General features: G+C 43.4%; 2 protein-coding genes across 4 annotated transcripts in view; both read left to right on the top strand.

Moving 5' to 3' along the window:
• Positions 1 to 10,322, top strand: part of PIK3AP1 (phosphoinositide-3-kinase adaptor protein 1) — a 127,167-nt gene extending 116,845 nt beyond the window's left edge. For both annotated transcript variants that reach the window (XM_025396560.1, XM_025396561.1), the window contains 3 exons: positions 987 to 1,057; positions 2,608 to 2,726; positions 9,185 to 10,322. In XM_025396560.1, the coding sequence (XP_025252345.1) occupies positions 987 to 1,057; positions 2,608 to 2,726; positions 9,185 to 9,242 (248 nt within the window). In that variant the 3' untranslated portion in view covers positions 9,243 to 10,322. The remainder of the gene's footprint in view (positions 1 to 986; positions 1,058 to 2,607; positions 2,727 to 9,184) is intronic.
• Positions 10,323 to 17,105: 6,783 nt separating this feature from the next.
• Positions 17,106 to 19,767, top strand: part of TM9SF3 (transmembrane 9 superfamily member 3) — a 68,676-nt gene continuing 66,014 nt past the window's right edge. The window contains exons 1-2 of one of the 2 annotated variants that reach the window (XM_025396033.1): positions 17,812 to 17,823; positions 17,957 to 18,109. In XM_025396033.1, coding sequence (XP_025251818.1) covers positions 18,014 to 18,109 — 96 coding nt within the window. In that variant the 5' untranslated portion in view covers positions 17,812 to 17,823; positions 17,957 to 18,013. Of the gene's footprint in view, positions 18,110 to 19,767 lie in introns of both variants that reach the window. The other variant, XM_025396032.1, reaches the window with a different exon arrangement.

Genomic DNA, 19,767 nt, shown 5'->3' with positions numbered 1-19,767 from the left:
AAAAAAATACAAAAATTAGCCAGGCGCGGTGGCATGTGCCTATAGTCCCAGCTATTTGGGAGGCTGAGGCAGGAGAATCGCTTGAACCTGGGAGGTGGAGGTTGCAGTGAGCTGAGATTGTGCCACTGTGCTCCAGCCTGGGTAACAGAGCAAAACTCAATTTTGGGGGGAAAAAAATTATACTTTTGAGTGTGTACTTTGCATTTTGTTTTGTGTCTAAGGGTCTGGCCGCTTATTACAAGGCATGTCTGCATGGGTGATACATACCCGTTTGCTAGAATTCCTAAGTAAAAAACTGCAGCAACAAAGTTAGTTTGCAGATTTTAGAAATACCACTGAAGAGCTGAAAATCAGAACACCTTTTCTGTCTTGTCCTTCAATTTGGAGCACTAATATCAAACATGATTTTCATAGGGGTTAAATGGCAATCACATTTTCAAAGCCCTCAGTCAATGGTAGCAGTAATGCCAAAGTTAGTCATCAAAAAGTAAATTTTTTTCATGCTGAAAGAAAAACTGAACTCTAATAAAATGGTATAAGGCTGGACATAGTGGCTCACACTTGTAATTCTAGCACTTTGGGAGGCTGAGGCAGGAGGATCTCTTGAGCCCAAGAGTTGAAGACCAGCCTGCTCAACAGAGTGAGATCCTGTTGCTACAAAAAAAAAAAAAAAAAAAAGAAAGAAAGAAAATTGGCTAGGCGTGGCGGCACACACCTGTAGTCCCAGCTACTTAGGGGGCTAAGGCAGGAGGATTGTTTGTGTCCAGGAGTTTGAGGCTACCGTGAGCTGTGATCATGCCACTGCACTCCAGCAAGACCTTGTCTCTAAAAAAACAAAAAGTATAAGATGGCCAAAGTTTGAAGAACCCCATACTTACAGCTTATGTATTATTTATATCAATAAAACTAAGTAAGTGCTAGAGTTCTCTATTTTATTTTAGCCTGAAAGAATCCTCAATCCGGCTGATTTTCTTTCTACCCTTTAGGTAGCACGAGTAATCGCTCCAGCACCCGGAGCCTCCTCAGTGTGAGCAGCGGGATGGAAGGGGACAATGAGGTGAGAACTGGGACTCCACCCCACCTATCTTGTCCTAGGGGTCGTTTCATCGCAAGAGATAGAAACCCAGGTGAAAGGAGCCAGACACAGAAGGTCATATATTATAGGATTCCATTTATATGAAATGCCAGAGTGGGCAAATCCACAGAGACAGTTTGCAGATTGGTGGTTGCCAGGGCTGGAGGGAGGAGGAATGGGAAGAAACTGCTTAATGGGGACAGGGGTATTAGTCAGGGTTCTCTAGAGGGATGTGTGTGTGTGTGTGTGTGTGTGTGTGTGTGTGGCGTTTATTAAGTAGTATTAACTCACACAATCACAGAGTCCCAAAATAGGCTGCCTGCAAGCCGAGGAGCAAGGAAGCCAGTTCAAGTCCTCAGAACAGGAGAACTTGGAGTCCAGTGTTTGAGGGCAGGAAGCATGCAGCATGGGAGAAAGATGTAGGCTGGGAGGCTAAGCCAGTCTCTCCTTTTCACATTGTTCTGACTGCTTTATATCACTGGCAGCTGACTAGATAGTGCCCACGCAGATGAAGGGTGGGTCTGCCTCCCCCAGCCCACTGACTCAAATGTTAATCTCCTTTGGCAACACCCTCACAGACACACCCAGGATCAATACTTTGCATCCTTCAATCCAATCAAGTTGACAGTCAGTATTCACCATCACACAGGGTTTCTTTTTGGGTGATGAAAATGTTTTAAGACTAGACTAGATAGAGGGTGCACAACATTATAAATATACTCAATGCCACTGAATTGTCCACTTTAAAATGGTTACGTTTATGTTAACTTCACCTCAATAAATAGAACAGAAGGAAAGAAAGGAAGGAAGGAAATAGCTGGAAATCCACTCTTACTAGTGAAACCAAAAGGGGCATCTGTGGGAAGGAGCTGATGAGTCTCAGGGGATCCAGGGTTAGGGGCCACCCTTCGGGGCTGGATTAGGAGCTGCAGGACCTGCCAGAGGGAGCCGGGGTCACTGTTCTGTGTGTCCCAGGCCCAAAAGTTCTTTGGTCTCTGCTTCTCTGCATACGTCCGCTTCTTTCCCCTCACACTGCTGCCTTCTGCTTCTCCAGTCCCCTGAGTCCACTAGGCCTCCGAGCAGGGAGTAAGTTGCTCCTTTAGGTTGAGGCCCCATTCCAAGTTGGCTCAATTTGGGACATGTGTCTAGCTTGATCCAGGGACCAGTGGCTGGGACAAGCAGGAGGGGCCACATGGGTCACTGCCAACTCTGAAGCCTTCTGAGAAGGGTCCTTAGGTGGGCATTTCTAAGAAGCTTCCACCTGATGCTGATGCTGACCAGCCACAGGGCACACTTTGAGTAGCAAGGAATTAGAATTCAGGCAATTAATGATCATTGGGGCCAGACTGTCATCCTCAGTGACTTCAGGAGGAAATGGAAAGCTGCCAGGTATGGCTGGGTTGATTTTCAGTTTGCGAACAACCTTCAGCCCCAGCCTAAGGAGGACCAAGGGGCTTTTGGGTTATGGTTGTCCAGCTGTGCTGGTTGCTGAATGTAGTTTTCGCCTTTCTTTCTCATCTTGTTTGCTGTAGGATAATGAAGTCCCTGAGGTTACCAGAAGCCGCAGTCCAGGTCCCCCACAAGTGGATGGGGCACCCACCATGTCCCTTGAGAGACCCCCCAGGGTGCCTCCGAGAGCTGCCTCACAGAGGTAACATCAAAACTGATATGAAATTTTTCCCTTATCTCTGAATCCTAGGGGAGAATAGGACTTGGAAACACCTAAGATGACTAAAGAATAAGCACAGAGCTGGGCGCAGTGGCTCATACCTGTAATCCCAGCACTTTGGGAGGCCAAGGCGGGTGGATCACAAGGTCTGGAGATCGAGACCATCCTGGCTAATATGGTGAAACTCCATCTCTACTAAAATACAAAAAATTAGCTGGGCATGATGGCACACACCTATAGTCCCAGCTACTCGGGAGGCTTAGGCAGGAGAATCGCTTGAACCCGGGAGGCAGAGGTTACAGTGAGCTGAGATCATGCTCCACACTGCACTCTAGTCTGGGCAACAGAGCGAGACTGTCTCAAAAAAAAAAAAAAAAAAAAAAAAGAATAAGCACAGAGCTAACTGAAATGCCTGCTCCATTGGACATATTTTAATATGGACCCTTCATTAATTAAGTGATGCATTATTTAGTTGCAAATACTTTAAATAGCAAATGCAATGTTTCATAAATGAAATACATTGAAAAATGTCAACTTTTAAAATACTTTTTATCCATTTGGCTAGAATTCAACTCTCCAATAACTAATTCCCTTGGCTGGACTGTAGGGACAGTGCCTTTTGGGGAACAGAAAATATGAAGGAATTGGAAATGAAAATGCAGGTGACAGGCCACATCGTATGGTGGTGGGAAGCCTGATTCTAGAGCCCCCCTACCTGGGGTCAAGTCTCCAGCAGCTGTTTGCAAACTTGCAAGAACTATTTAACTTTAACTTTCATGTATTTCAATTTCCTTTTTTTTTTTTTTTTGAGATAGATTCTTGCTCTATTACCCAGGCTGGAGTGCAGTGGTGTGATCTTGGTTCACTGCAACCTCTGCCTACTGGGTTCAAGTGATTCTCCTGCCTCAGCCTCCCAAATAGCTGGGATTACAGGTACCTGCCACCATGCCCGGCTAATTTTTGTATTTTTAATAGAGACAGGGTTTCACCATGTTGACCAGGCTGGCCTCGAACTCCTGACCTCAGGTGATCTGCTCGCCTCGGCCTCCCAAAGTGCTGGGATTACAGACATGAGCCGCCATGCCCAGCCTCAATTTCTTTGTCTATGAAATGGGGATAATAACAGAACTTTCTGCAGAGTCATAAGCATTGAGTTCTTGGCCTATAGTAAGAACTCAGCAATATAAGTGATTTTTTATTTTATACAAGAGAGGAGTTAATATCTAGAGATTTGAAGATGAGCATTAGACCAAAGAATTTGACTAATTTACTAGACTCTGATGTATGCCTTTGTTTATATCATACTTGGGCCTCTGGTAGGAACCTTTTTATGGTCTGGTCTTGTGGAGTATGGAAAAAGTGGTCACAGCTAGCTGTGAGTCCACAGATGCAGAAAGGAGCCCTTGGGAATAAAAGCCAAGGCCTGTCTTAGGAGTTAATTCTTTGATGTTTAAAATAAAATGGTCATGTGTTGATGGGGCATAAGGAAGGAGGAAGCTTTTCTTCAACCAGGGTTTTGGTTTGGTTTTTGCATTTTGAAACTTTTAGATGAAGCTCATCAGTGGAATTTGTTGAGAAAGTGCAACAAGGAGGCCTTTCTTCTGGTTTTCTGGAAAGAGAAGCTGGCTCTGTGCTAAGGATCTTTCCATTTCTCCCTTTGCTATTTATCACCTTCCCATGTGCTCACAGCAACATTTGTGTGTTGGCACTTGCTACTCAAACATCACCCAGGCCCAAGCTGTGCCACATCCACCGGGCACGCCTCCCTGGTGTAGACTGGAGGGCATGGATTAGAATATTAGTCCTGGAAGGAAGCTTAGCAGCAATCTAGTCCCATCACCTGAATTTGCATTGTGCTCTGTTGCTTGAAAATTATTACATAGTTGGTGATTGGAGGGCTTACCAAGAGCAGTGATGGTGATAAATGCTGTTATTTATTGAAACTTACTATGTGGCAGGTATTCTATTAAACATACTAAATGCATTATCCTGTTTAATTCTCTCCACAATCCTAAGAGGTAGGTATTTAGTGTTATCCCATTTTGCAGATGTAGAAACTGGGGCTTGAGATTGGGTTGAGACTTGCTCTGTGTGGCAAACCTACCAGACTTCATCTCATAGGCATTGTTTTATACCTATCCAAGAAAGTCTAAGTATTAGAGGAGGAGGTTCAAGATCCAAGGCCTTTTATTCCAGAAGGTTGAGGACTTTGAAGGCAGTTGTCTAAATGTACCAAGATAAAAGAGTTGTCAAGTTTGAAACTTTAGCTATAAAATTTCGGTGGGATTTTGTTAACAGAAGAGAAAGAGAAAACAACCAGGGAAACAGGTTCCAAAAATTAAAGGATAGAAACTAGGAAGCATATAAATTTGTAAACAGAGATGGTGGTTGAGTTGTTTGGGGAGTCTGGAAGCATGTTATGATAGAGATGGGGAGAGAAAAGGAGGAAAACATTTTTTGCTAAAGAAATAATGTTTACAAAGCAGTTTGTAATTGATAGAACTTAGGGTTTGGGTGCATTTTTGGTGTGAAAAAAGATGTGTGAGTACGCAATTTTCACAATAAAATAAGGAGATATTTGAGCAGATAATAAAATGGGTCTCTCTCCAGAATGGCTTCAATGCTTGACCTGCTTACAGACAGGATTGAAGGCTGGCGTTGGTGTCCTAGACTCCACTGTCAGATCTGGGAATCAGCACCTCTTCTCTGCCTGTGTTCTAACCTCCCCGCTAACCCCTGGCCCAAACCAAACAGCACTGGTGGTACAGCCTCCATCCCACTCCATCCCAGTTCTGGTCCATGCTTCTGTTCACTCTACATGCTGTCCCACAGCTTGAACTGCCACCAGCAGACAAAGACCCCAAGTCTCCATCTCCATCTCAGCCTTCTCTTTCCTACAGTTGACAGGGGATCTTCACTCAGGGACCCCACCAGTATCTCAAACATAGCCTGTGCAAAACTGAACTCATCGACGCACCTACCATTCTCTACCCCAAACTGCCTTCTTCTCATGAGTTCCCAGCCTGAGATAGTGGGACCATTCTCTCCCTTCCCTAAGCCCCAAACCTGGGAGTCATCCTTGATCCCTGCCCCCCTCACAGCTCTCATATCCAGTGTGTCTTCAGGCTCTGTCCATTCTGCTGCTCTTTCCGCTGTTAGATCCACCCTCTTTTCCATCTGCTAGCACCTAAGTTCATTCTTGAAGGCCCACACTTACCTCCCTTCCTCCAATCACTCCCTCCTCCACATTGCAGTCAGAGTGCCCTTTCTAGAACAGGAATAGCTGATGATGCCATTGCCTGGCATACAAGCCTTCACATTTAATTCTGTGTATTTCAGCATTCTTTGGTTCTGCCTAGCTCAAGTCCTACCCCTCTCCTGTATTCACCAATGCTCTGCCACTCTGTACTGTTTCTTTGCCCAATCTGTTGCTTTTGCCTGGAATGCTGTCTTCCTCCTCCCTTCTACTTTCTGCTTAGAAAATTCCTATACATCCTTTAAGACTCAGTTCAAACATCACCTCCTCTGTGAAGCCCTCTCTAATGTTCCCATGCAGAGTGAATCTTCTTTTGGTTTCCCAAGCATTCCTATTATATTCTATACTCTAATAATACACTCCCTGTTGCAACCCTTGTGTAGATGTGTCTCCTCAATGAATGGTGAACCTGTGAGACACTACTTTTGATTTTTAATTTTTTTTCTCCTATCCCTAGTGCCTGGCAGAGTAACTGGCACATACTAGGAACTTAAAAGATATTCACTGTGTTAAGTGAATGGATGGAAGGATAGATTGGTATTATTTGGGTTGGACTTCCGGAGCTCCTAAAAAAGTAGCCATCAAGTCATCTACCACCATATACAGGTGGGTTATAGATGAGTGAAAGGAACTTCACACTCCTGGCCAGGCACAGTGGCTCATGCCTGTAATCCCAGCACTTTGGGAGGCCAAGGCAAGTGGATCCCTTGAGCTCAGGAGTTTGAGACCAGCCTGGGCAACACGGCAAAACCCCATCTCTACAAAAAAAAAAAAAAAAAAATTAGCTGGGTGTGGTGGTGTGTGCCTGTAGTCTCAGGTACTTGAGAGGCTGAGGTGGGCAGACTGCTTGAGCCTGGGAGGTTGAGGCTCTAGTAAGCTGTGATTGCGTCATTGCACTCCAGCCTGACGACAGAGTGAGACCATGTCTCAAAACAAACAAACAAACACTATAATTACAGGTCTAAAATTATGAATAAGTTTCCTTGAGATGTAGCTTCCAATCTTTAGCTGGAGTTGTTCCTCAGAATGAAACCTAGAGAGGGTATGCCCATAGGCTCACTCCAACTGCAGAGTGTGGCAGCAGAAAGAGGAAGAGGGGCTGGGAGGAAATCATGGCTGTCTTTGTGGTGGAAGATAAAATGTAAGGCTCATGAGGCATAACTGGGGAACAGATTTCAGAGTAGATCTTTAATCATCATTATTATATTATTAGCTTTACTTGCTGAGTGCCTACTCTAAGCCACAAACTGCTACCTACTTTCCTACTGTCATCTCCAAGCCTCACATGGTACTCCAACGTAGGGATCAGTACCTCTGTTTGGCAGATGAGAAAACAATTTCAGAGGCGCTGAACTTGCACACACAGAGATGTATGCATAAATGTCTATGCTATATGTTCCTATAGGTTCTGAATCTCCCCCATCAAAACACTCTGTAGAGTTTCCTGATTTTTGCCTATTGTCCGTCTCATCCACACACTTGTAACATCTTGAGGGCCTAATCCATGACCACTTTACTTGCTGTTATATCCCATACCCAGAAGTAGATATAAAGTAAATTAATGTTTGTTGAAAGAAAGAAAGAGTGTAAGAAAGATGGTAGAGAGGCAGGCAGGCTAAATTTGCTCAGGTAAAAGTGGTATCGTGTCCTTTGGCTTTCTCCTATAACCCCAAGCTCACAGGGCAGGCTGAAGAGACAGAAGGAGACCATCCTTTTGTTTTCATGGTATGAAGCTCAGTCACTCAGTGACAACCAGACAAAGCCATCTAATCCTGGGACTAGGGCGGGACCTCCCAAGGTTGTCTGTGATTCTTATTTTCTGCTACTGCCTCCCTCTTTTGCTCCTGAGGCAGCCCCTCTTTTCCCAACTCTGTTGTCATTTCCTTGACCTACACAAACCTTGCATTCAAGAGACATTTAGTACATATTTACTCATTGATTCGATCAATCCTCAAGTATGCAACTCCAGGGTAGCACAGTTCAATTATAGCACCTAACAAAGCTCTTTTTCTTTTTGACTTGCTTCCAAGGGAATTAAATATTGGTTTTACAGCACACACGTGGAAATGCCATCTGTAATCCTTGAACCTGTCTGTAAATAGACTCACCCTAGTCTACCTGGAACGTCATTTAAGACTGTTCAAAAACCATACAGAGTAACATGGAGGGAAGTTTCTAGGAAGGCAGATGCAGAGTTTGGATAACAGTTATCCCATGAGGAAGCAGTCGTGAGAAGCAGGCTTTGGAAATTCCAATTCCTCTCTCAACAGATCTCCCTACTACAGTGTGTCTCCTGCGTGGCTATTAGAATTGGTGGTGTTTTAAAATCTAGGTTTCATTATTATTTAGGTATGGCAAAGTCAACAGCTCAGGAGACAACTGCCATTGAAGAGATAGTTTGATATACTCACAGATCCCAAAAGAGGGGTACATCACCCCATAGGGGGCTACATGGGGAAGGATCAGGGCCAGTAAGGAGGCAGAGGAGCAGGGGAAAATGTGGACAAGAGCTTTTATTGTGGTTTCCATGGGTGAGGCTGGGTAAGATTTAGAATTGGCTAGTTTGAATAATTTCATTGGCTCTGAGGCATTAAGGGCTGACCCTCATCGTCTGGTAACTGGCCCTAGGGTGATAAGGGCAAGTGGATGGTGGCCCGGTAAAGTAGAGTGTGAAAGCCCCATAGAGGAGGTGGTTGGGGCATGCATCTGGACTGGTTGGTTTACATATGAAAGGCCTGTTTAGCACTGGAAGGCAGGTAGCTTGTTTCCTGTTTCTAGGAATTAGCTTATCCTGGGAGGGGCAGTCTCTCCAGGGTCAGCAAGGCCCCAAGATGGCAAAGTATCAGATAATGAAAGGGTTAGTGAGTACAACTGGTTGGGGAGGGAAACTATTCAAAAGCTTTGCAGCTTGAGTCCTATCCTCTAGAGCTTAGAATGCAATGGGTCTGGATGGATCCTTGGAACTGGTATTTTTAAAAGCTCCACTGGTGTTTCTAATGTGCCGCCAGGATTGCAAGCCACAGCTAGCATGTGTGTCACTCAGACATTCATATGTGTGTCCTGTCTCATTAATTGAGGATTGTGTCCTTTGCATAGTATACCAAGTTTGCAACAAACTGTGCATTCCTAAGAACTATTTAATCAAATTAGTTTTTAAATAGAGTTGCTTTATCTTTCATTTCAGGCCTCCGACCAGGGAGACCTTCCATCCTCCTCCACCTGTTCCACCCAGAGGACGCTGATTCCACCTCCTAAAACCTGCCTACTTCAGGACTTTTAAGATTCACAGTCTTCAGCCTGTTAATGATGTCTTCATGTTGAGTTTTACGGCATGACTGTTGACCTTAAGATCAGTCTCGTTGCTGACAATATTGCAGCCCTGCTGGTTTGGGCTTGCCTTGAAGACTTTATTAAGGCATGAAGAAGTGAAAAACTAAGGGCTTTATTCACCATCACCAAGTATATTGAACCATATACTTAAAAAGGATGAAGACTTAATTGAAATACTTACCTCTAATTTGCTAAATCAGAAGCCTAAAAAGAATGATCATAAATGTACTTTACCAGTGATTTTACTGAAATGCACTTATATTAGTCTTTATGTATTTGCTAGTTCAGCCTCATTTCTAGAAGAGGTTATAATGTAAGATTTGTAGTATTCAAGTAAGAAGATAAGTGACCTAATTTTAAAATAATTCTTCTACTTTTCTGTATATTCAGCAGGGTATTTAAGTGCTAGGGCTGGTCACACACAACAAATTGAAAAAGACTAGACAGTGATTAGTACAAACTCCTCTTATACAGAAGGCAAGTCTGAGGTTCCACAGAAGTCTGGAACCAAGACTACTCAGTTGGTTAAACAGTTAGTCTAGACTGGGCCTGCTCGTTCTAGGTCACCACATTTTCTATCTCCAAATAGCCAGCTCCTCTCTCCCTCAAGAAATGCCCAGATGTAGAAATTCATCAGTGCCTACTGGTCTTGCAGAATTTTCCATCTTCCATATCTCCCAGGGATAAGACTACCAAATTTGTTTGTTTTCTTTTCAATTTGGGAATTTATACTTCACTCTGGTTTCAACACAGTTATGTTTCCAGAGAACATCTAGAAGTGGTTGGAAACCAGAAGCTGGGGATTCCCAGGACCCCACTTAGTGCTCTGTTTCCTTTATAGGTTTTAGTTCTGGTCATAAAGAGAGAGAGGAGGACCTTTGACTTTTTCTTTGTTGAGGGTTCTGAGGAGGAAAAACAAACCTAAAATAGAAATACAGTCAACCTTTCAAATCCATGGGTTCTGTGTCCGTGGATTCAACCAACCTTGGATCAAAAATATTTGAAAAACAATCTACAAAGTTTCAAAAAGCAAAACTTGAATTTGCTGCATGCCAAGAACTATGTTGAATTCATGTAAATGAAGTGATGTGTAGGCATTATATTAGATATTAAAAGAAATCTAGAAATGATTTAAAGCATACAGGAGGATGTGTGTAGGTTATATGCAAATACTATGCCATTTTATATACGGGACTTGAGCATTTGTGGATTTTGATATTGGGGGATCCTGGAACCAATCTCCATGGATACCAAAGTACCACTGTAGTTATCTATTTTTTACATACTTATTATTACCATCACGCTTGGTAAATCCATTTTTGCATAGAATGTGGAGCCTTAACATATATCATGAATTTGGAGTCCCTGGCACATACATCTACCTTCAAATCGGAGGTCCTTAATGATGCCTAAACATACAGTAAAATTAGAATCAGAACTATTCCTTTAAAAAATATTCAAAATGTGTTTGTTTCCCATGGGGTTATTCTCTATCCCACACAAAATTTAAAAATCCACATTAATGATCCATTTAAGTACAGTTTTATTAGGTCCTTTTCTAATGATTAAAGGTTCTTTCTCAATTTCATTCCTCAGTCCTGCAAATAAGGACTCTTACTGAAGAGTACTGAAACAAGGACTCTTAACAGCTTCTGGAGTCTTGGGTTTTGTTTTTGTTTTTTGACATAAAATACACTATTGGCCATGTCCATCACGAGAGTGTTTATAGTAATTAATTATACTATAATTGCACAGGGCCTGGCACTTAGTAGCATTCTGCAAATGTTCCCTCAGTGGTCCTTTTACGCTCCTTGTCACTTATTTTGGAGAAATAGAGGCACATGAGATAAGAAGAAGAAGAATTTCGATGTTGGTATGCTTGCCCTTACTGTTACTTATAGACAGGCTCCATCGTAGGCAAATTTGAATTTGATTAAAGTGGTATTTTAAAAATAGGGCTGGGAAAAATATTCAGTAACTGTAAGCCCCCTTTTGGATAAAGTGACATTTTAAAAATAGGGCTGGGAAAAATATTCAGTAACTGTAAGCCCCCTTTTGGATGCCAAATTTAGAATTTTGTACATTCTCTTATGAACAAGCATTTAGATTGTAACATGGTAAAGCCTATTACCAGCCAATGTTGTTAGCATCTTTGTATGCACATCACTGTTTGTGCAATATATGAATATTTTGTTGCATTGTATTCTTATATAAAAATAAGTAGAAAACATAAAATTGAAATTGCTGATGAGAAGCCTGTGTCTCATGAATGTGATACACTTGAGACATGGATGGAACCGATCAGGAGTGCCAAGTCAAAAGCGGCAGAATCTTAAGCCCTCACTGGTTGTTCCTTTAACATCCAAGATGGTTGGTTATATGTAAAAGAAGAAAATGAAAGAATTTGGATGAAACACTGGGACTGTCTTATCAAAGAATGTCTATAATGATGAGGTGAAAATTTTCATTTTCCAGAAACAGAACTGCTCATTTATAACATAAATATATTCAACTTCCACATACTCAACACATGTGTACACATTTTTAGGAATACATTATGTAACAAAACCATGGATTTCCAATACAATGAGGATCAGAAACGACACTACAAGCTAGGGTTCAAAGAAACCATTTAAAAGTTTTCTACATATGCTTAGGCAGACAGCTCTGCTGCCACCATCCTTGCCCAAGATTTTACAAGCTGGCTCCATAGAAAGTGAAGCTGTTGGGTATATTCACCACCATTGCCTTTGCCCCTAAGGTAAGTTGGCCTCCAGTTCCTAGGCTAGCACTTTTATTTCATCTTATATTAAAACCTAGGAGCAGATAATCCAACTATATAAGCAACAAAGTATGAAGACTGAGAGACTATTTTTTTTTTTTGAGACAGAGTTTTGCTCTTGTCACCTAGGCTGGAGTGCAGTGGTACCATCTTGGCTTACTGCAATTTCCACCTCTTGGGTTCCAGTGATTCTCCTGCCTCAGCCTCCCGAGTAGCTGGAATTACAGGCACTTACCACCACGCCTAGCTAATTTTTCTATTTTTAGTAGAGACGGGGTTTCACCATGTTGGCCAGGCTGGTCTCGAACTCCTGACCTGAAGTGATCCACCCATCTCGGCATCCCAAAGTGCTGACATTACAGGCGTGAGCCACTGTGCCCAGCTGAAGACTGAGAGACTATGAACAAGAGGTTGGTGTTGTAATCTAATAATTTAACTGGACATATTTAACGATGTGAACAGTCTCTAATGCTCTGCCTTAATTACACAAAGTGGTAATATATAGATGACTTCCATGAATATTTTTTACAAGTTAAGCTAAGTTACACACTCCCTTTTAGCTTTGTTGTTACAAAAAAAAAAAAAAAAAAAAAGGGTTCTAGTCATTCCCATATCACTAGGATTTTTAGATCCCTATCCCATATGCCCCAGGAAGTAAGCTGGTTTTCTGTGTTCCTCCTTCAAAGAATAGTGTGTGGTTTTGCAGCTGGTTGGTGGAGGAAGCATTAGTAACAGATTTATTTCTGAGAAAGACAAGCAGTTAATTTGGATAATTCTGAAAAATTCTTCCTAAACATTAATCCTCAATTTTGAGGGATCTGCCTGTATAAATATTTGCTTTGGTTTGATAAATTGTGCTCTGTTCATTTCCAAGCAAGTTATTAAGAACATAAAATGGTCTTCTTCATTCATTCCTGCTGGCCAGATACTGTGTTCACCAGGGTGGTGAGGGGATGAGTAGGAGGTTGAAAGATATATTCTGAATTCTGAGGCACAACTTGGAATTCATTTTCTCATAAAAATCATAAAAAATAGGTTCGTAGGTGTTCTGTGTGGGAAACACGCACGGGGAGAAGACACACACACAATACCTTTAAGGGTAAACAAGCTTTATCCCATGTAAATGGCAATGCAGATATAAGCAAATGATATAATAAGCAAATTGCAATGGGAAGGGAGAAGGAAAAAGATATATGTATAATATACATACATATTTACACTCACCAGACTATGGAGGATTCACCACCAGATTGGGAAGCAACAGCCTGGGCTCCACAGTCAGCCACTCATCCATGTAGACAAGGAGAGGTCTCGAAGCTTTGGTGCAGTCTGGAACCCTAGCTGTTTTTGTAATGAGTTGTTTGGCATGAGGTCCAGTCATGAGGGCCCTTTGTGACTGGGCTCAAGGAACTTTGTGTTCCTTGAGCCAACTTGTTTTTGTGGTTGTCTATTGTTTTTCAATAACTAACGTATAGGAAAAGATTGAAATAGAGATTTATCCGAAACAACACTGGATGAATGTCTCAAAGGGCTCACACAATCCGTTCTGGGACTTGGTGACCATTGTTTGTGTCCATGTTCAATTTAGTTCACATTTAATATTTAGGCTAGTCGCCAAAGCCCATTTAGGATAAACTTTGCTATCTCTGCAGTAAGAGTTAGCATGGTGTAGGGAAGAGAAGATTGTTTTGGAAGCCAGGAAACCTGGTTTTTTATTTTGGTGTGCTACTTACTTGACCAGTTCATATAACTTGACTACATTGTTCTATGTTTCATCACCTATGAAGTGGAGAGTTGTGTCTTTGGTAACAGTCTAGGTCCCTTCAACTCTGTTAAGTCTAAGTCTCAGAAAGAGGGTGTGGAATCGCTTTGTCGGAAGAAGCAGGGAGACAGCCTTAGTGGCGTCACCACCTAACTGGCAAGGCTCTTTTTATTATGTGGCACCTGCTGTTCTTTGCTCTGTCTCACTGTTATATCAGTTAAAGAACTGAGAGACAGTGAAAGAGGAACCATACAGAGAAACTAATGGCCTTAGTCGCTCTTCAGTCCAAGAACTAAATGTTCTCAGTAATGGCTTCCTAAAGAAAGAACTCAGAGCAATCATGAAGATCCGTGTCTAGAACATTACAGCTAGAACAGAAATGGTGGAGGTGGAAAATGGCAAATAGCAATAGATGAACTGTCCCCCACCCCCACCCTGCTGAAGTACATAACTGGCAAGACAAACATAACAAAGTGGAAGGAAGAAATAGAATTTCAAAGAAAAACTAGCTGATGATGGAAATCAGAAGATACCCTAACACTTTTTTGTTGTTGTTGTTGTTGAGACAGAGTCTGGCTCTGTCACCCAGGCTAGAATGCAGTGGCACAGTCAGCTCACTGCAACCTCCACCTCCTGGGTTCAAGCCATCTTCTTACCTCAGCCTCCTGAGGAGCTGGAACCATAGGCACATGCCACCATGCCCAGATAATTTTTTTTGTATTTTTTGTAGAGATGGGGGTGAGTCACTCTGTTGCCCAGGTTGGTCTAGAACTCCTGAGCTCAAGCAGTCTGCCCGCCTTGGCCTCCCAAAGTACTGGGATTACAGGGGTGAGCCACTGTGCCCAGTCCCCATACCTAATACTTTTGATGATCATGTTTACCCAGAATGAAAATAAAAGACTGAAATTTTGGTTTTCTGGATTGCTTGCTGGTCATAAGCTCTTTAACCAAAATGGAGTCTTATTAGAACTACCATAGAAAGAGGCTGTATAGTCACTGGGGGAGGTGGGGATCTCCTTTCACTGGCATTCCCCCCCCACACACTGCTGCCATCCTTTTTGGTGTCAGGGAATGAGGTCATTCATCCAGATGAAATAAGTGGTGACATAAGGTATGTCAATGTTTTTCACTCCCCAATTTAGTGAAACAACCCTAATTTTGATGGTGACCTGAGCCCTGTTTTGTCCTGTTGAGGTCATAAGGCTCCAAGGATCTTTGAAGCCACACTTCTTTTACTCTAATCAGTTACTTTATCTCCCTTTCCTTCTTTCCACACCTACTGTTGTCAGACTTGTATCACCTAATGCCATTTATCAGCATGATTCCCCTAGTACCTACCAGAGTTCCTGGTACATCGTAGATGCTCGATAAATCATCATTGAATTAATGGCTCTACTGGTTCTTCCATCCATTAAACTTTCCCAAATACACCTCTGAAATAGGGGTCTTTCCACTTCTCTCATTGCCCATTGCTTTTACTGCCTGTTGAAAATTTGCACAGCTGGTCACCTTTTGTGTTCCTTTTTGTACACTGTCATGCCTGTTCTCTGTTCTGTGTGTAAAGTTTCCTGGTTTTAATCTATCCTCCCCAAATGAATACTTTATACTTTTTCTTGTGTCCTCCCTACCTCTTAAGCATTCGCCAACACAGTCCTCCCCAAAATACCTGCCACATGCATACTACCTCAAATCTGTGGAGGGTGGTGATGGATACTTAAGAAGCTACACATCCATCTTAATGTAGCACTTACATGGCTTGTTCTTCAATTGCCCATCATCACTTCATTCAAGAGCAGTGATTATTCATTCACAGAATTGACTGAGCTTTCACGATGAGCAAGTCACCCTGCTAGGTGCTTGGGAGGATATACAAAGATGTATAAGATGCCTCCTCTGATTTCTACAGCAATTACTAGTGTATGATTCATTCAGCAATTAATCATGTACTGCCTTGTGATGTTTCTTACACTATCTAGAAAGCATTCTTCAAATCCTGCTATGCTATTTGACTTTTCACTTGTTAATGTCTTCATTCATTCAGCAAAGAGTTGAATACATGTGACAAGCACTATCTCAGCAGCTGGGACAGATATAAAGACAAACAAATGATAGTCTCTGCAATCAAAAGGTCAGAATGCAGTATAGAAGAGGAAATGTGAATAATTACAACACAACACGCCAAATGCTACTGAAATCCTAAAGAAGGAATGCTCCATTTCCCAAGGGATCATGCAAGGTTTCACTGAGGAGGTGATCATCAGCTAGGTCTGAAAGGATAATATCGAAGGCACAAGGTGAAGCAGGGCATTCCAGATAAAGGGAGTATAAAGACCTAAGGCACAGAGGTGTAAAAATACATATGGGTGAAGGCAGAGCTTAGAGACTGATGGAAGGTAAAGTTAGGGAAATAAATTAGGGATAAAATAGGCAAAAATTTGGACTTTATCCTTTGGCAGGGAACTTTTTAATCTGATGACATAGTTAGCACATGCTCACTGTAAAAAGTAACTAAACATTTATAGGCATGTACAAAGTAGAAAGTTAACCACTGATAATGGTTTGTCATATTTCAGATTGTTTTCTGTGGGCAGGATAACATATTGCCATACAAAATAAATTTAAACTATTAGTTTCTTCAACTTAAAAATTTAACAGTACCTCTTGGTTATCATTCCATGCCAGTACTTACCTATTTCGGTTTTTTAAAGTGGCTGTATAGTTGGTAATTCATTAGTCGCAAAAAGACCTATTATGGAGCCAGACTGAGTGGGTCTGGTCTTTCAGCAAGCCACTCAAGCTCTTTTTGCTTCAGTTACCTCATCTGTAACATGAACATTTTCACCGTATCTGCCGCATAGGGTTTCTGTGAGGATTTAATGAGCCAATATCATTCAGAATTGTGCCTGGCAGATGAAAACCTTGGTGGTGACTCCATGATTGATTTACCTAATATTCAAGAAGTGTTTTAAGCAAGGGAGTGAGCGATATAATCTGGTTTCTTTTTAGAAAGATCACTCTGGCACCTGTTGGGGATGATAAACAGGGGAGGAAGATCAGTCAGTGGTGGAGATCTCTTGGGAGACTCTTGCAATACATAGTGATATGGAAAATTGGTTGGTAATGGCAGAGGAAGGAGAGGAAAAATAAACTCTTTAACCACTTTTAAGAGACCAAATGCTAGAACTTGTTGATTGCTGATGGCCGAGAAGTCCTAGATTTTTGGCTTAGAGGACTATGTAAATGGTGGTGCCACATTTGTGTATTTTTTTTTAAAGATTTTTTTTGAGTCTCTACTACGGATCTGGCACTGTTCTAGGTACAGGAAATATGGAAACAGGCCCTCTCCTCCGAGGAGCTTACACTCCAAGAGGTATTTATGACAGGGAAGAGGAGACCCAGAAATAGTTAAGTAAACACACAAATGTACAAGAATGGCAAACTAACTTAGCATTTCTTGACTGAATCGTAGGGGTCCAGTAAGTATTCAGTAACTTTAAAACACTTATCCAACGCTGTACGAGTTTCACTATATCTCCTAACGGTGATTACAGAAGCCCGTGATTCATTCACAGCGGCAGGAAAGGGTTATTTGATCTGATCCCTCAAGTTCCGAAGGCAGGAGGTCAGACGATCGGCCCCATTTGGCAGCCAGAGAAAGTTAAGCATTTTGGCCAAGGTTACACAACCCTAAACACCGGGACGCGGCCCGGACGCGGCTTCGGCTTTGCGGTCCAGGCCAGGCCACTGCGCCGGGGCCCAGCCTGCTCGGCGCCTGCCAGAGTGCTCGCCAGGCCGGTCGCTCCGCGGCTCCCAGGAGCCGGCGAGGAGCCGGAGCGCAGGCGGCGGTTGCAGGGCCCGACGGCGGTGGCGGCCCCGCGTCGCGAGGCACTTCCGGCGCGTGCCGGGGTGGCCGGATGACGTGGCTGAGTCAGAGGAAGAGGCTGAGGAGGCGCGCGGGGCGGGGGAGGCTCAGGAGCGGGCGGTGACGGTGACGGCGACGGCGGCGGCAGAGGAGGCAGCGGCTGGGCCCGGGCCCCGTGCGTCTGTCCGCGCCCCGTGGATGCGAATCGGCCGCAGCGGAGGCGGCGGCGGCGGAGGAGGAGTCGGTGGGCCGGCTCCGGGCCGGTGGGGCGCGGAGGATGAGGCCGCTGCCTGGCGCTCCAGGCGTGGCGGCGGCCGCCGCGCTGTTGCTGCTGTTGCTGCCACGGGCCCGGGCGGACGAGCACGAACACACGGTGAGGTGCCCCGGCCAGTGCAGCCGCCCCGGGCTAGCTCCCCAGTTGCCCACCGAGGCAGGCCCCACGCAGCCTGGAAGGCCCGGCGGTCCGGTGAATCCCCGCGGCGTCCCGAGGACTCCTTCCGGTTGGGCCTGGCGGAGCAGGAACCTTGGGAGCGTGGAGCAGGCATTTCCGTGCGCTCCTGGGACAGGGCTCCGTTCCCGAGTGCCAGAGCTTCCTTCACCCGGCCTGCGCCTCAGTGGCGCCGCACCCCAGGGTCTCGGGGGTCCTGGGGCCGGGAAGGAGCCTGGGAAGGGTTGGAGTTCAGCCGCCGCGGGAGCGGGGCGACGGGCAGGCTGGGCTCGGGGCTTTTGCCCCCCAGGGAAGGAGACTGCCTTCTGGCTACTGAGGGCTGCGACGCGGAGGAAGATGGATGCATCGCGATTACCCGGCAGCCACTAACCAGGAAATATACTACACTTCATGGTCCTCTTTGGCTTTTTTCGCCCGCTTCTTCCCAGACCGGATTAAAACCCTGGGGTGGGGCCTCGTTAATAAACTTGAATTGAAGAGCAGTTTACACTTACTTAAATTCCTAGGCCTTTCTTGTAACTTTCTCCTCACCTTCCAGCCCCCACATGAGGCCCCCATCCGGATAGTGCCTAACTAAGGCAGCTTCTGACAGTAAAGGGTCTTAATGTTTCCTAGTCTTCAGGTCAGGGCCAGGAACAGTCCCTTTTGCATTTGGCCTAAAGTTGATTGGCAGTTTATTTAATTGGCATTCTCACATCAAAGCGTGCATGTGAACGACTCTTCAAGTGGCTTTCACTTAGGGCTGTAACTCTGGTTTTCAGAATGGTAGACTTGAGTAAGGTAGGAAGGTCAGGTAAATTGAGAGTTTGCTTGACGAGTAATTGTTTTTTATACCTTTACCATTAATGATAGGAGTTTCCATGAGAGATTGTGTTTGACTAAGTAAGAAAGATCTGAGGGAGTCTTACGTCATTTCTGGAAAGTGAGGAAATGAAGCAGTCGTCCTTACATATTTAATGGACCCGATTTTATTTGTAATCAACAAAACTTTTCGCTGGACCCTTGGCTAGCTGGGCTCTTATTTTAGCTAATAAAAGCTCTAAACTTTTGGCTGTTCTACCTTCGGTCACAGCCAGAAACTTCTTACCTGTGTAGGTATATATTTCTTTAGGGACACAAATCTTGAATTGGTGACATGTTTTTGTGCTGTACTTGTGGTGTTTCACCTAAGATAATTTTGTTGGGAGGTTAAACAGCTTAAGACGATTTCCTTTTGTTTTCTTCTATTAGATAAGCTGTCTCAAAGTTTAAGAACTGCTATTGTTTCACATAGTATACAGGGACCATGTATAGATTTGGGTCTTTGATTATTTTTAAATTTTCAATGGGCATCCATCCTTTTGTTTAATGATATTGTTACTAATATATTTCCAATTAAAAAAACACTTATGAAAAGTTACCATATGATACTCAGAATCTCAATGCGTAGTTCCATGATACAGGCATATAGGCTCGCAAGTGTACTGTATTCTACTTTTTAATCTTGTAATTATCTTGTGACTTATACTGCTATAAATAGGGAAACACAATTAAAATTTTAAAAATTGGATGTATATAAAGGCTTTAGAATAATTTACAAATTA

The sequence above is a fragment of the Theropithecus gelada genome, chromosome 9 (assembly GCF_003255815.1).
Source record: "Theropithecus gelada isolate Dixy chromosome 9, Tgel_1.0, whole genome shotgun sequence".
In the NCBI taxonomy this organism is placed as follows: Eukaryota; Metazoa; Chordata; class Mammalia; order Primates; family Cercopithecidae; genus Theropithecus; species Theropithecus gelada.
This window is presented reverse-complemented; position numbering and strand designations above follow the sequence as displayed.